The sequence below is a fragment of the Syngnathus typhle genome, linkage group LG4 (genome assembly GCF_033458585.1).
Source record: "Syngnathus typhle isolate RoL2023-S1 ecotype Sweden linkage group LG4, RoL_Styp_1.0, whole genome shotgun sequence".
NCBI lineage: Eukaryota > Metazoa > Chordata > Actinopteri > Syngnathiformes > Syngnathidae > Syngnathus > Syngnathus typhle.
Window position 1 is genome coordinate 16,718,871 of NC_083741.1, and position 15,367 is coordinate 16,734,237.

The 15,367-nt window shown below is 39.6% G+C and overlaps 3 protein-coding genes across 3 annotated transcripts; all 3 read right to left on the bottom strand.

Annotated features, from left to right (window-relative positions):
* On the bottom strand, positions 1-4,867 carry supv3l1 (SUV3-like helicase). The gene is made up of 16 exons (XM_061277274.1): positions 4,439-4,867; positions 4,185-4,262; positions 3,836-3,943; positions 3,616-3,730; positions 3,257-3,425; positions 3,062-3,173; positions 2,786-2,863; positions 2,496-2,587; positions 2,143-2,323; positions 1,937-2,030; positions 1,734-1,853; positions 1,572-1,671; positions 1,419-1,499; positions 1,163-1,339; positions 852-1,000; positions 1-681 (listed from the first exon to the last, which is right to left on the bottom strand). The coding sequence occupies exons 1-16, from the start codon at positions 4,707-4,709 to the stop codon at positions 267-269; spliced, it is 2,340 nt and encodes a 779-aa protein (XP_061133258.1). The 5' UTR covers positions 4,710-4,867; the 3' UTR covers positions 1-266.
* Positions 4,868-5,532: 665 nt separating this feature from the next.
* Positions 5,533-9,820, bottom strand: vps26a (VPS26, retromer complex component A). The gene is made up of 9 exons (XM_061277107.1): positions 9,701-9,820; positions 8,331-8,480; positions 8,077-8,152; positions 7,801-7,957; positions 7,492-7,656; positions 7,312-7,418; positions 7,089-7,190; positions 6,830-6,939; positions 5,533-6,754 (listed from the first exon to the last, which is right to left on the bottom strand). The coding sequence occupies exons 1-9, from the start codon at positions 9,701-9,703 to the stop codon at positions 6,638-6,640; spliced, it is 987 nt and encodes a 328-aa protein (XP_061133091.1). The 5' UTR covers positions 9,704-9,820; the 3' UTR covers positions 5,533-6,637.
* A 1,408-nt stretch (positions 9,821-11,228) lies between these two features.
* On the bottom strand, positions 11,229-14,820 carry LOC133152404 (serglycin-like). Its single transcript, XM_061275969.1, has 4 exons — positions 14,660-14,820; positions 13,555-13,696; positions 11,781-11,968; positions 11,229-11,711 (listed from the first exon to the last, which is right to left on the bottom strand). The coding sequence occupies exons 1-4, from the start codon at positions 14,712-14,714 to the stop codon at positions 11,611-11,613; spliced, it is 486 nt and encodes a 161-aa protein (XP_061131953.1). The 5' UTR covers positions 14,715-14,820; the 3' UTR covers positions 11,229-11,610.
* Positions 14,821-15,367: the final 547 nt, after the last annotated feature.

The following is a 15,367-nucleotide window of genomic DNA, read 5'->3' on the forward strand; positions in this document are numbered from 1 at the left end:
TTTTCATACAAAACATTATTTTTTATTAAGGAACTATTCTAAATATTGTAATTCATAATTGTATAATTTGACTGCTCCATTCACTGGTTGTGGGGTGAAAATATACTTTTGCACATACATTGTTAGAAGTGTGACGTTCGCAGGTTTCTTATCCAATAAAGACTTACACGTCTATTTTCTATTGGGTAGGGGAACATTTAAAAAAAAAAAAAAAAAAAAAAGAAAAAAACCTTCAGTCCAGCTCACCTGATGTCCTAGATGATGGTTCATTTTCTCTTTTTCCTCTTACTGTCTTTGTTGCCATTATTGTTCATTTTAAGATTTAATTCACTCTGATTGGTGGACTCCTTTTTTTGTCCTTTAGACCACTCCCTTTCCAACTGTTGCAACATCTCGGACGTCAAGAGTCCGTCTCTCACCAGGCGGCTCGTCAGTGAGCTGTCCACGGCCTGTCCCGAGCGTCTCAAAGTGCTTGGACCTCTTCGAACTCCTGATGAAGGGCTACCAGTGGCGCCGGTTTGGTCACTATTTTTCTGCATCTGGAGCGGGCCAGTGATGGCCGGATTTGTGGCTCGGATGAGACGGGTGATGTTCCGGACACCCTCTTGGATGGTGGTGTCCAATTCCTGTTGAATTTCTCGCACCAAGGCAGTATCAGGAAACATTTCCATGAAACGGTAACTAGTCAAGAAGCAACATAGAGGATTAGCGTGAAGGAAATATCAAAACGTTCATGAAATAATAACGTGTGATTTAATCTATAATCTAAAATCCTTGACAAATAATACATGGTCAATGATGATAATCAGTTGAGAGCTTCCCAACATGACCTGCATCATCCACTAAATTACCTTAACCAGAGGTAAAGATCCAACACGTCGTGAACAGCTTCCAGGTGAACCAGGTCTTTTATGTTTTTGGGTGGAGCCAGAGGCCAGTTGATATGGCGACAAACCCAATCGAAGGTCAAGGGTTCATCCCGGCTGAACTGCCGGGCAAACTGAGAGAGAAACAGGAAGGAGAATCAGAGGCGTGACAGTAAAGATTTTCACTTTACACTTGACAATCACACTTTGGGGGATTTAAAGGGATCTGTGTGCTTCAAACCAGAAAAATACTTTGGCAAATCCCCATAAAGCAGAAGTCCATTGCCCGTACTTACCTTTAAGAAAGACGTGCACACGAAAGGCTGCTTCTTGTTGATGGGAGCCGTGCAGAAAACATAGCGAGACCTCAAGTTGAGGGGGATGTGCTGAATCATGTCTGCCAGGAACTTAAAGTCGTCAATGTTGCAGACAAAATACAGACCGTCCACTTGGGAGAGGCTCACAAAAATGTCCTGTTTAAAAGAGGGGGAGAAAAAAAAAATCAGATCTCAATAAAACTAAAAGTCAATTTCAGCTTTAGTAGTTACTTACAACAAGGTTAGAGAGAGTAGCATCAGGTAGATGATAAGCAAACATCTCAATCTGCTCTGCGGTGGGGTGAAGACCTGCAGTCTAAGAAGAAACACAGTCTTATTGCAACTTTAGTATGGAGACTAAAAATAAGAATAAAGATTATTTCTCAACCTCAATGGGCTCCACTTTGTGACTAAGTATCTCCTTCAGGATTGGAAGATCATCTCTGTGCATGGTGGTAACCTGCCCCTCTTTGAACTTGGAGGAGTACCTGGAGGAAAAGACAATGCGGAAAATCAAACAAAATCAACAGCATAAAAAAACGAGACTGACCTTCCAGCTCGCCCGGCAATCTGGAGAGCCTGTGACGTGCTGATGGTCTCCATTTGCTTCTCCCCTTTTTCGTTGACGTTGGGCTTCACCAGACTGTTGAAGATGATGCGTTTGATGCTCCTGGAGGGAAGAAAACGGTGGGCTAAAATCTTGTCGTCTTTTCGTAATTTGCGGGAACAAACAGAATGAATGAACACACTCACAAATTGAGGCCCATTCCGATTGCATCCGTTGCTACCAAAATTTTGCAGGGGTCATCGGGGTCGTTGAACTTCTTGGCCTGAGAGAGTTTGGTGCCTGAAAAATGCGGCTTAATCTTAGCGAAACTGTTTTCGAACTCAACATGATTTCTTTTTTCTCGACGATGCACTTTGAGATAAAGCAAAGTGTCTCAGACAGGTGTACTCACCTGGAGGTAAACTTCCATAAATGACAGCACATTCCTGCCCTCTGGCTTCAATCTGCCTGCTTATGGAGTAGATGTCGTTTTTACTGAAGCACACGATGCAATCGCCTGGTCTCAGTTTGTCCAGAGACTCCACGGCGCTGTTCAGGATGGAGAATGGTGTTAAGCGCTCGTAGGTGTGGACCTGGAGAGAGAGAGAGACACTTGAGTGGGTAGACTGTACAAAACCAAAGCCAGTATGTATGAAAAGTTATTTTGACATCTCTCAGGATATAACGTGCAGCTTTTTTTTTTTTTATTGGCTCTTGTTAGATTTTGAAGATGTCCAGTGAATGGATACAGTAAATACGACTCACCTCCACTTCCTCTCCAGTGGTGTACATCAGCTCTCGGACAAATTCGATGGCAGCAGGTTCCCCGCACACATGAATCTCCTCCGCACAGAGACCTGTGCGCACACATCACTCATAGCCCTAAATAAACGTGGCACGGAGTAGTGTTAAGAACAACAAGCATTTGAAAACTCAACTGAACCCTGATCGTGGTCATTTTGTATTTGAAGTGTATTTTCATGCCCGAGTAATGTTGACATATTGTGTGTGCTTTCGTGGCTGTATTTTCATGCGCGCGTGTTTGCGAGACCAACCTAGCAGAGCTCTGGTCCAGGCCCAGCCACGAGAAAGATCCCTGATCATTTGAATTTCATCAATCACAGCCACTTCATCTATAAAACAATAAATACAGTGACTTGATTAAACTTACATTTGGATGTAATCAGGAGAAGTTCATTCGTTTATGGAATTAAAATAAAATATTGTGTTAAAGCAATTCTGTTCATTTTAAATGAGCAAAAAAGTCATCTCAAGCAAAAAATAAAAATCCATGGGTAATGTGGCACTGTGCACACACGCAACGTACTCACATGGCGTTGTGACGCTGCACATTTCGATTGTGCAGGCCACATGAGCAGACATTCGACCTTCACTGTCCACAAATGTCCTCTCCTCACCAGTCACCAAGTCACAAGGCACACCCTGAGAACAGACAAACAAATCATATTGAGACCACACCGCAGTCTTAATCCATGAATTTACCAAACAGAGGAAGCTATACGTACCGCCTCGTTGCTCTTCTCGAAGATCTCATGGGCGAGAAGTTTGAGGGGTCCGCAGTAGACCCCTGACTTTGCAGCCAAGTAGCGTTGGATGGCGTGGTAGGTTTTGCCGCTGTTGGTGGGGCCAGCGTGAAAGATGACCTTCCTCTGGATGGCTCGGGCCTCCGGGTACCTCAAGAACACACGTGTTCAGTGCAACTCAATTAAAACTGATGAAAACTTCTGTTGAAAGTTTAATAGAAATGTGAAACTTTATGAGGGTGAAATATTTCAAGATTATTTTTCATTTGGAGCTCATACGTTTCTTCAAAATGACAACATTAATCGGTTTGCCCCTCACTGTATGTATGGTGTATGTTTACCAGTTGGCAGGAACTCTGAGGTCGGAGATCTTCCTCAGGTCATCCATACATTCGAGCATGGGAAATATCTGCTTGGCGTGTCGCATAAAGTATGGGTAGATGTCATCGATGTGACCTTGGGGTAAACAGCACCCAAAAAAATTAATCACCGTAGTATTTTTTCATTCCTTCCATCCATTTTCTATATATATATACATATTTGATATTTTGGGGGACAAACCTGCTCCGCAAGAAATGTCGCTGAGAATAATGTGCAGATCGGCGGGTAGTGATGTCACCTCCAAGATATATTTCCTAAAGTTGATAAAGGCCTGGTGGAAGAGTCGTGCTGCATAAACACAGAAAGTCTTTCACTTTCACCGTAGATAGAAGTGTTAAATAAGTTAAATTAATATGAACATATTATGAACAGATTCATTCTGCTTGGGAAAAGTCAATGTTTTACAACAGACTGATCTTACAAAATAGCATTCTATTGAGTAGTCTTTGGGTCTCTTTAAAGCAAATTAGGGATAATTTGACAGATTAATAAAATGGCGTCAAATTCAATACAAGGGTCTTATTCTCACCATCCAGTCCATTTTCTGCAGCCAGCTTCTGCATCTCTTTCCTCTTGTAAAAACGGTTCACAATTTTCAAAAGTTCATCTAAAAAAAAGAACACAAAACGCAAATATATATATATATTTTTTGTATCAAGAGCCATTCGGTGTTTGTTGCATTAATTTAGGCATTTATTTCCAAAATTTGGTTTATTAAGAAAAATCTTAATATAGCTAATACATATTGGTTTATCTTTTTGGGTTCATCTTGAGTTTATTTACTTTTATCCAGAGGCTGGGTCAGCTCCGCTCCCACAGACCCTTCAGCAGCCCGGTCGGTCTTCAGCGTGAGAGGAACAAAAAGAGATGTGTCCGGAGGTTTGGAGGATGAAGAACAATTTCTGCTGCTAACCACGGCACACATCGGGTGCTCTCTATGCAACGAAACAGAGCGAGAAGACGCATGACAGCTACTACTGGCCAGGCGAGCTGTTCGAGTATTAACATGGCGACGAAGCCAAGAAAACATATAGAAACACCGGTTCACCGACATCGTTTATTTCCAGCCTATCTTATTTACACTGCCCAACTGGGACTGCGAAAATGCACGACGTTAACGAGGCGCCATAAGTCTTAAGTCTTATGAAAACAGACTGCTAACATGACTAGAGGACACATTTCTCTTCCTGCTATGCGCCAACGTGGGACAGGACCAGTTTACGCCTAGCTGTCCATAAAGATGCCTGTGTTAAAAATAGTGACAAAAGGAGCTTATCAAATATTTGTCGAAGAAAAATACTTATGTTTGTATCCTTATATTTAAGAAATGTATTTTTGAACAAAGTAAAATGGCTGTGTATTTTCAAGGTTACAAATAATTGGTGATGTCTAAATTGGAATATCTAGTCACTTCCCGTGGATTTTGCATATTTAATGAGTCGGCCTTCAGCAAAGCCAATTGGATGATTACGACTCTGTTTGTGTACATTTATTTGAAATACACAATCTTTACCTAAAACATGTTAAAAAGTATTAATCTAAAAAGCATTTGGTTAATCTTTTGAAACAAACTATGTATAATGACTCCATATATTGTCAATATGAATTTGCTTCATTCATTTTTATTTTTTAAGGGTTTAATGTCTATACTGTACATACACATTGTTCATATGGTTTGTTGTGAAAAGAGACCATGCACATATGGAGGAGTGTTTTCTTTAACTTTGCAGGTATTTAAAGGATAGCCAACAAGATTGGAATAACAAACGGAGTATGGCAGCAAGAAAAAAATATCTTGCATATATATCGTTCCCAAATTTAGGAATAAAATTCACATTTTACTGTTGAGTGTAGCAACATAGGCTCAACAATAGACATGAGTGTTTCAAACTTTATGAAACTTGTGGAGTCATGACATTGCACATGAGAAGACAAACGCATAGTTCCAATTAAAACATGTAATACAGCATATAAATGGCAATTGAGTTTCTCATACCAGATAAAGTGGACATTTTAGCACCTTTGTGCAACACAGAGCTTATGGGCTAATTCCCCATCAAATGGGTTTGCTGACATCATACAACCGTTCAAATGTTGAAATGAAAGCATCACAGTGAAATATAGTTGTGTATTTATAGAGTGCTTGCAACAGCTGACTTGAGCAGAATTATTACACTGAATGTTATTAACGGAAAACATTTGGCCGACATGCAACTAAAACTGCCATGTATGTCTAGATGCGAGCAGATGCATACCAAAAATGCCCCCGAGATTACTAATGGACTTTATAAATGGTGGATAATCTGTCATAACTCCAGACATCAAGCCAAACTGTGGAAACCGCATCATGTTATGTATTCATCTATAAAGAACCGTTATCAGAAAGATCATGCTGCTCTCCAATCTGAAAACTCAAAAACTGGAAACAAATTACAGGATTAAAAAAAAAACAATGATGGGCATTTGTTTCTCAGCTCTGAACACAGGTGACATTTCTGGGGAGCAGCTTTTCTTTGAGCAAGATATTTACTAGTGTCGGTGTCTCCCTATAAGATGGCTCACAGAGAGTGCTGTAGTGTCACGCACGGTGGTTGGCAAGTCACAAAGCAGTCAGGAAGCACAAAGTACATGTATCCGTCAGATAAGAACACCAGCATATCATAGTAGTGGATGGTTCCCGACTAGGTGATGCAAGCAAATGAAACCCCTGTTAGCAAAGAAGCTACAAGCAGTTGCTGTCTTTGTTGTCGTCATGACGTCAGGCATTCAGCAGATTGTGTGCGCCTGTGTCCAAACAAGCGTGTGGTGGAAGGAGAGCTCACGTTTGAAGCTGAGGTGACAGGAGATGTCGTCAAGTGCGCATTCGTGTATGCACTTCAAGCGGGCAGCTGTCACACCGCTGACTGCTCTCGAGTGAAGAGTCCTGTTAGTGTGTGTGCGTGTGCGTGCGTGTTTTTTTAAGGTTCTTTTCATTTCGAGCCCTCACATCTCGGGCTGCTCCACATTAACAGATTGAGTTTGGGAATCCGGGGACTCGTAACGCTGGAGGAAGTTTCGTTTTCTCATCTTCTCTGGGGCTTTCCTCCACAAAACAATCTCCTGCGGGCACAAACAAACACATTGCCAATAGTGAGAACTTGCGTCGAATGGAAAAGCTGTGCTGATGATTTTGACCTGCTGCTTGAAGTATCTTCTATCTTCTTCGTCCACTAAAACCAGATTGAGGAAGTAGCGTACAGAGAACTTCTTGTTGACGTCCCGCATGGTGACTGTTAAGTCGTACCCTGGTCAAACGTAATGCAAAAGCTCATATCTCATAAACCTGGAAAATGGATCCCATTCTGTTTCCATCTAGCATTTTTCTTATAGGTTTGAGCTCATCCTTATGTTCACAGATTGTTTTGATTCAAATGTTATGAGGAATTGAACTTACCTGCCAGAAAGAGTCTGATGGGGATTGATTCGCCTTTAACAGGGGCTCCATCCATGATCTCATACTTTGCAACCGTATCTGTCTCCGTGGTTGTGCTGGGACCTTTGAGGGTAATATTATGCACAGAAGACGGAAAACCTTAGGTCTTGGATGTCACTTTATTCTCACACTTTTCCAGCGCCACACCAAAACAACAAAATGAACACAAACTTTGAATGCTCACCTATGCCTGTGACCTCCTTCTTGATGAGCTGCAGCTCCATATGTTGGATCTTGATCCTAACCAATAAGAAGTAGATCTTCCCAACAATGACATCCTTTAGATGGTACCTAGCAACAAGACAGATATTGTTCATGGCTCAACCAAGTCACCAAACAGCGATTATGGTGGCGCTTGTCTTACTTGGATTTATTGTATTCAAACTCAATGTGAAGGCAGTCTTCTATTCCGACCTCCATCTTGATAGAGTTGTTGATATCCGGGTAGGTGGCTAGCTGGTGGACTATCAGTTCGTACTCCTTCACCAGATCCGACAGCCGACGGACTATTGTCACCCTCAGAAAATACCTAGATGAACATCAAGGCGAGGAAGCTTCATTAACCATCTGCTTGTTTGAGCACATCATTCACATGACAGCTGAAGAAAAAAAAAAAAAAACATTTTCCTAGCTTAGGAAAAAAAAAAGTATAAAAACAGCGCCGTGAGACAACCTTAGCCTGACGTTAGCGCCGATGTACGACTCGTAGGGCTTCTCCACCTGCATGAACTCAAAGTCGTAGCTTCTGTTCTGGGTGAGCTCTCCCGGCAATGCCAATTCTTTCACCAGATCCACAAACTCGTGTGTGTTGCTTTTGTCTGAAAACAGCTCTGAAATCAAAAGGAGGGCATCATGGTCTTTAATTACAAACTATCAGGGGGTATTTAGTGGACACATTTTCAAATCTGTAATTCTCGGTTTAGCAAGTAAAATACCATAACGTGCTCACCGATCTGTCCGACAAACTCGATGCGGATGCCCTGGTGCTCGAGTCTTTTTGCTCCCTGCTTCACAGTTAGATTCACCTGCAGTACAAACATTTCTTGAAATGATGATTCACTTATGTTTGTTGACACAAAAATGTAAAATTTACATTTCTTTTAGTTTAAATTTGATTGAGTTTGTATTCACTACAATAATGTAAGGAATATTTGAAGGATCAATAAAAAAATGAACAAAAAGTCAGATGACAGATCAGGTTACCTTGCCAGATACAGATTCCCCGTCATAGAACATATAATGTTTCTCCATCTTTCCATCTTCTGTCTTGAGTTCCGCCGTCTTCCGGCTCTCTGCATCGTTGAGCAGGATATCAATCTCACACACTGGCCCGAACAGACCCCCCAGGAAACTCTGAAAGTACAGCACAAAACGTTATATGGTGACACAAGGACAAAACAGAGGACCAGCGAGTGACTCAGCCATATGAGCTCTACAAGCTAACAAACACTCATCTTCCTTTTCGATAGCTCGTCCGCGTGGCTGCTTTATAGCACATTGTTTGTTGGCTCTGAGTGCACCGATGCCATGCTGAGAAAAGCGGAAGAGCAAGGTTGTTGTTTTGTTTTAAAGTTCCTAATGACAGCCATCATATGGACAGGGGCTTGGAAAAGTGATGATCTGATAGAATATTAGAATATAAACCAGCTACCAGGAGTCTTGAAGTGAATATTTATATTGTTTTCCAAAATATTTTTATTGCCGCAAAGGATTTAATAATAATGATACCTTACCATACTGGCTTTTTATACATGAATCTAGAAACTACATACACATATTAAGCCTAATTATTCAGATTTGTCAACGTTAACTCTCATTTCACTTTTAAGCCACTAAAGGCTGCATCTGACTTTCAATAAGTTACATTTAAACTTAAATCTCTTACTTTACAAGTCAACATGCAAGTCATGTCAAATACTCTTCAGATGATTCATAAAAGCATTTCACGGAAAGAAATGTGACTAACAAAATTGTAAAATCCTCGCTAAATAACAATGAATAACACACACTAACACAAATATGTCACAATGTGTCACCAGGATGTCAGGAGACGACAATCAGAAGTCTCAGGGTGGAGTGGGAGGGGGCGTGGTTATTCCAAAAGCTATCAGACCAGTTATCAAAGATTTGGCAGTGTAGAAGAAAACAAAAATAAATAAAAAAACACTTCGACAGACTTAAGTCAGGAAGGTTTGGTTTAGGATGCACATTCGCCCACTTTGGGTTAGTTAATACCTGGTGCACTGCAGTGCATGTATATTTCAGTGAATCATCATGACATTTGAAGCAACTTCTTGACAGCATCACAAGTGACAGCAAACACGTGCACAATCCAACTAACTTAGTTAACGAGCAGACTTCAAGACATGTATCCACCACAGGCGGCCTCTCACTTTGCTAACTCGACCAACACTGCTAGCTTCTCTGTCAGCTTTAAAAACGGGGAGGGAAAAAAAAAAAGCAAAACAGTCGCTTTCAAGCCACGTTGCATTACGACCTGGTAAAGAATTTTTGGATTGGTCTTGTTGATATGGTGCAAAAAGCAAAAGTCAAGTGGTTGTTTTCGCACTCACCATCTCGGCCGTCAAGTACAGTTGAAGCTAACAGGCTATCCTCGCTCAGTTGTAGCCCGTGCGCGTGCGCGTCAACCGGGCGTCGCGCACTCGAGACCGACAGTCACGTGACGCGTGTCATGCGGCTGCTAGTGCGTGCGTGGTCGCAGAGACGGTCACGTGATTTTGGACGAGCCTACTTAGTCAATGATCTTTACAAATCTGGTTTCAAAGATTTTTGAAAAACCAATATAAATGTGATGGTCCCTCTCAATTGTTATTTTTATTTTTAATTTTGAAAAGATGAACTTACTTTTGGCCTCCCCATGGCCAGTAGAGGATCTGAAAGATGTGGCTTGCTGTAGTCCATGTGACATGTAAAATATATGTAGAAAACTTTTCAGATGGGTTAATATCACCTTCCTAAAATGATGGCCTCAGTCATATTTGGACAAAAGTTGTATATTTCTTTGATAAACATCTACTAAAATTGGAGCAGATCATTAAATTCATCTCTTTTTATCATTCATATGATATAATCAATAGGCCACTTGGTTCAATTTTTCATGTTTTCTGAAGAAAAAAAAAAAAAAATAAAATGACAGGTCATCATTTTGACTATAATTTTTGCTTTTAGATTTTCTTACAGAGTCCAGCAGGTTCAGGTGAATGTATTGTTTCCAATGATGTAACGGTATCTTCCTGGATCTTAACTAAAAATTAAGGAGCTAATCATCAATTTTAAACTGAAAAGAAGCACCTAAAGCAAGCATCATTTACATTGAAGTACTTGAGCTTGCTAAATCACACAACTACTTTAGCCGTTACTGTGTTGTGTGTTTGGCTTGATCACATATCCAGTCATAAAGAGAAGTCGATAAAGAAGGACTTATGTAATTTTTTTTTTTTTTTTTTAACCAGCCTTTTGTTAAAAGCCTTTTGACCTTTTCGTTTATGTGTTGGTTCACTGGTTAGTCAAAGACAGGAACTACATTAACTGCATAAACTATTCTCCCAAAAAATGTCAAATGTATTTTTAATTTGTAGCTTTATAATCATCTATCTATTTAAATAATTGACTTATTGGAAAATAATATTTTTTTGTACAGTATAGCTTTTGTTATATTTTGTTTTATTAAATAATGAGAAACTTAATTATTATTAAACAACCTATATTATGATAGTATTTATTGTTTCTGAATTTCCCTTACTTATGCTGATAAATGTTAGCGGTTGGTGGAAACCTTTGCATTTCCTGACTTTTTGCAAGGCAACACAAAGAAAAATCCATTCAGGCCTTCCTGTGTGAGGTTTGCATGACATGTTCTCCCTTTGTCTGGTTTGGTTTCATCCGGGTACTTAATGTGCGAAAATGTGAGGGTTCATTTAAATTGTTAAATTGTCCATCAATGTGTGTTGTGATTGATTGGCGACCAGTCCAGGGTGTGCCAAGCCTCTCGCCCAAAGTCAGCTCCAGTTCAGCAATATAAACAATATAGAAACTCTATAGCTAATATAATATAGGGGAAGCAGATATGACAACCAATGATACAAACTCTTGTTAAAATTTAATCCTGCTTTAAAACACAAAGTGTTATGCCCAAAATACATACTTTGAATATGACTCAATGCCCATCTTTTCCTGAGGGGATTGGCCAATTATCATGTTAAGTCTTGCGCAGCGTAAATTCCCTTCAAAGTATTACACAATCCTTCCTAGGTATAAATTTAAAGTGACTAAAGCCTTAAAGAATATGTTATGTGTTCAACAAGCTTATTAAAAATGTTAATTGGAACAGAAATTATATTACGTCTACTTCTTTGTTTACAGAAAGCACAGCTGCAGTCAAAAGCAGTATCAATATGTTTGTGGCCATCAGGTGATTTTTAGTTTGACATAACAGTGTGAAAAGAAGAGCAGTTTGTCAACTCTACAACTGAAGAAAAGGCTCCTCCAGCTCTTCCCGCTCAGCAGCTTTGTTTTGGTCCTGCCACGAACTGCCGAGGAACCGCCTGAAGTCTTTTCGGCCAGCTAGAAGGAGACAAGTCAGAAATCAGCTCGAGTCAAGTACACCGATGGCGAGAGGTTCCATTCACTCACCGTACTGCTCCGTGTCTGTCAAGGACTCGCCGGAGCCAATCTCCTGTTTGATATTCCTATCCACGGTGTAGTCCATCCAAAATGGACCAGCAGAACCCTCATAACCAGAACCGTCCTCAGGTTGTTCAACCTCAATGGACTCGCTCGTGCTTGCTGAACCCTCTTCCTCATCCACTGGCTGGGCATCACTGGAATAAACAATGATGTCAGACAGTTTGGTCTTTTTAGAATGCTTGATCAAACTATTCAAAAAGAGCAATAGTTGAATTTAGATTCTCACTCATCACGTGTCCTCAATACAGAGCTCAAGTAGGCTAATGTTTTATAATTTTACATGATGTGCAGAAATGAATAGCAAAACAATGTATCTTTCACATGAATACTTGTTGAAGTCAAGGTCATGTTCCAATTTTTACTCAAGGTCATTCCGTTTCATTTTGAGGCATATTAATTGTTGTACTTGACTGGAGCATCTTTCAAAGACTTCAGTAAAGCAGTAAACAAGTTAAAAGTAGTTTGGAAGGAAATACTTTAAGTACAGAATGTCTAACAGACACGTTATCTGAGATTGTGAGTTTGATTTATTGAATTAAGACTACAGAGTTAAATACACTTTATGTTGTTGAAATGTTTACTTTTGTTCAAATTCCATATCCAAATTCTTTGACATATCGCAACTTATTTTACAGTAACGCAAACAGTTGCTTTCTCTGGTAACTAGTTACTTTTATTATAAACTAATTCAATTCAAACCCTAACGCAGTTACTTTTTGGATCAAGTAACTATAAGTACTTTTTTTAAACCGACGTTTCCAGCACTGTTCATACAGCAAGTCATCAAAATTGCGTGTGATCTTGTTTTTCATATTTCCTAACACGAGACTTTAAACTGGCACTTCGTCAATTGACCCCTTTTGTTCTTTACAAAATAGTGCCACTTTAATCAAACTCAATTTGATGGAGTGTGCCGCATTCACTCATACTTGACAATAGACCAGAAACGGCAGGCTACCCTGCGTCACAGTCGACTTCCTGTCGATGCTTCCCTTTGGCTTCCTGTTCAGGGCCAGCCAACAAATGTGAGTTTTGTCGCTTTGTGTGTCGAAAAAAAAGCCCCATCGTACGGGGCATCGAGTCAGAAAACGAAAGTCAAGAACACATCTTGTAAGAATTTCGAGTGGAAATGATTGAAACCTGTTTACCGCACATTACCATCTTCCCCCAATAGCTGACCTCGAAATAGACCATGAACTAGGCCTAAAATAGGAAAACATATTTTCCATGACAGATTTGAGTACGCTCTTCAGTGATTTCAACACAGAAGCAGCGAGATGAAATGTGATTTGATGTACTAGTAAGTGTCATCGTTTCCTTTGAGGTGATGAACTGATGTTATCTGCGTCATTTCAGAAAAATCCAAAAGGGGAAATGACACAGACAGACACACACACACAGTTTTGTTCAATAACAACTCTTTCATAAAAGAAGAAGAAGGAACTAAGCCGTTTTGCTTTATGATTAATTTGTTGCAACTTCTGGTGTGTGCAACTTGGCCACTAGGGGGGGCAACGCAATACTATCATGACACAAATTAAGAAGACTTTCACCACTATTGTGCATTGAGTGTTAGCAGTGACTTAGCATTAACCTCGTAACAAATATTTTGCCCCTCTGTTCACCAAAATGTTACAAAGGTCTCACTATGATACAGTGGATTTCTAGGCCACCACAAATTACAAATATTTTTCTACAATAATAACCCCTGACTACTTACAGGTACTCTGCACTAGAAGGAGGAAGTTTGGTCGGCAGGTCTGGACTCCACTCCATCTGTGGACTTTGTTGAGTCACGCAGTTGGTAAGATCACCCTCAGGCCGACACCTGACAAATTTATACACGGCAGTTCTGGGCGCTCCTAATAAAAACAGGATTAGATGTTCAATTTTTTTTTTTTTTTACTTAATGCAACTTGGAGATTTTTAGGAGGTTACAAAAGTACTCTGCAACATGGTGAAGTAACATTTGTTGGGTGGAAGTTATGGCGACATGGTGTTTTCTCAATACAATGTGGCTTGTCTGTATTTTTTGAAGTAAATTAAATAAATGAGCTCTTTTGTTTACTAATGAAAAGCAGCATCACAATTACGCCAAAACAGTGAGGTTTATTTCTGACTGAAATATGTGGAAAATCTTTTGTTCTTTCCAATTGAGAGTTGAGATCAAAAACATAACATGTCATGATTATGTATCTCCTGAGGGTGCCTGGATGAAGAATTTATGTTGGAACACCCACGACCGAGCAGTAAAACCTTTTATCTTTTTAGTTTAGCGGCCTTTCACAAACATATTCATTTCCAATTCGGTTTCCCACCAGGAACAAAACTTAGTAAACACAAATGGTAGAGCCGCGTTCCAACATAAACTGGGCGTAAAATGAATAATAAAGTCCGGAATTACAATAAACATGAATCAGAATGGAACGCTGACGTGACAAAAATACTCAAACTACATGTACAATGTACATGTAAATACATGGTGGGCTGTGAAAGGAAAACAAATATGTCAACGTATGTCTTTTTAGGGTATCTGAAACATGAAGATGTTTGAAAACTTCAAATATTGAATTGACATTTCTCAAGTTTCAAATGCAAAGGGCCATCCTGTATCAGGGGAGAATCAAATTTTGAGAATTTAATTTTTATTTTTTATTTATTAAATTTATTTTGAGTTTTTTTACACAAAAATGGACGGCAATTGTATTCGTAAATTGTGAGTGATAATTGCTCATTTTAACATGTCAGCTACAGACGCTCGCAAGAGGACGCTGGCTTGTACCAGCAAACTACCTCCACTGACATCTCAACAAATTCCAAATTACCTTCTACATGTAGGCCAATGAGGCAGCAGGTCGCGATGAAGAGGACCCAAGCCATTCCCTGTTTCAAGCCACAACAACAAAAGAGAACAAAAATACTTCTTTCCAGGCCTGAAGACGGAGTTCAAATGTCTGACACACAAACACACTCACTGACACACATACACACACTCCCCCGAATAAGCTCAACCCTCTGACTGCGTCATGGCTTCCTAAAGTGTTTTGGTGTTAAAAAAAGAACTTAGCATCTTCAGTGGAAACTTTTACCTTCTCAAATCAACAAGATGTTATCTGAATCTAACTGCATAAAAGGAAATACCACAAGAAAGAATTTGGCTAGATTAAGGCTTTAATTGACAGATAGTTCCAATACTGGGCGGGAAGACAAAGAAGAGATAAAAAGTTTGTAATCTGTACTGACTAGTTTGACAAGCACAAAACAAATATAAAAAACAAAGTTAGAAAATGTCTCTAAACTATTATTCAATTATTAAAGTGGGAAATAATTAATTGACACTTCTAGTTAAAAGGTGAACCTCTTAATGTCTACAGTTGTTCTGCTTCAAATGTGAGTGTAAAAAAAGCAAGTATAATTTACCCACAGACCAAAACAGGAGAAATTTGCAACAAAGAGTAAAACAATTTTACAAAAAAAAAAAACGGTATCCCTTTATCATATTTTTCCACCGTACTTTGAGAATTGCTGTTTTC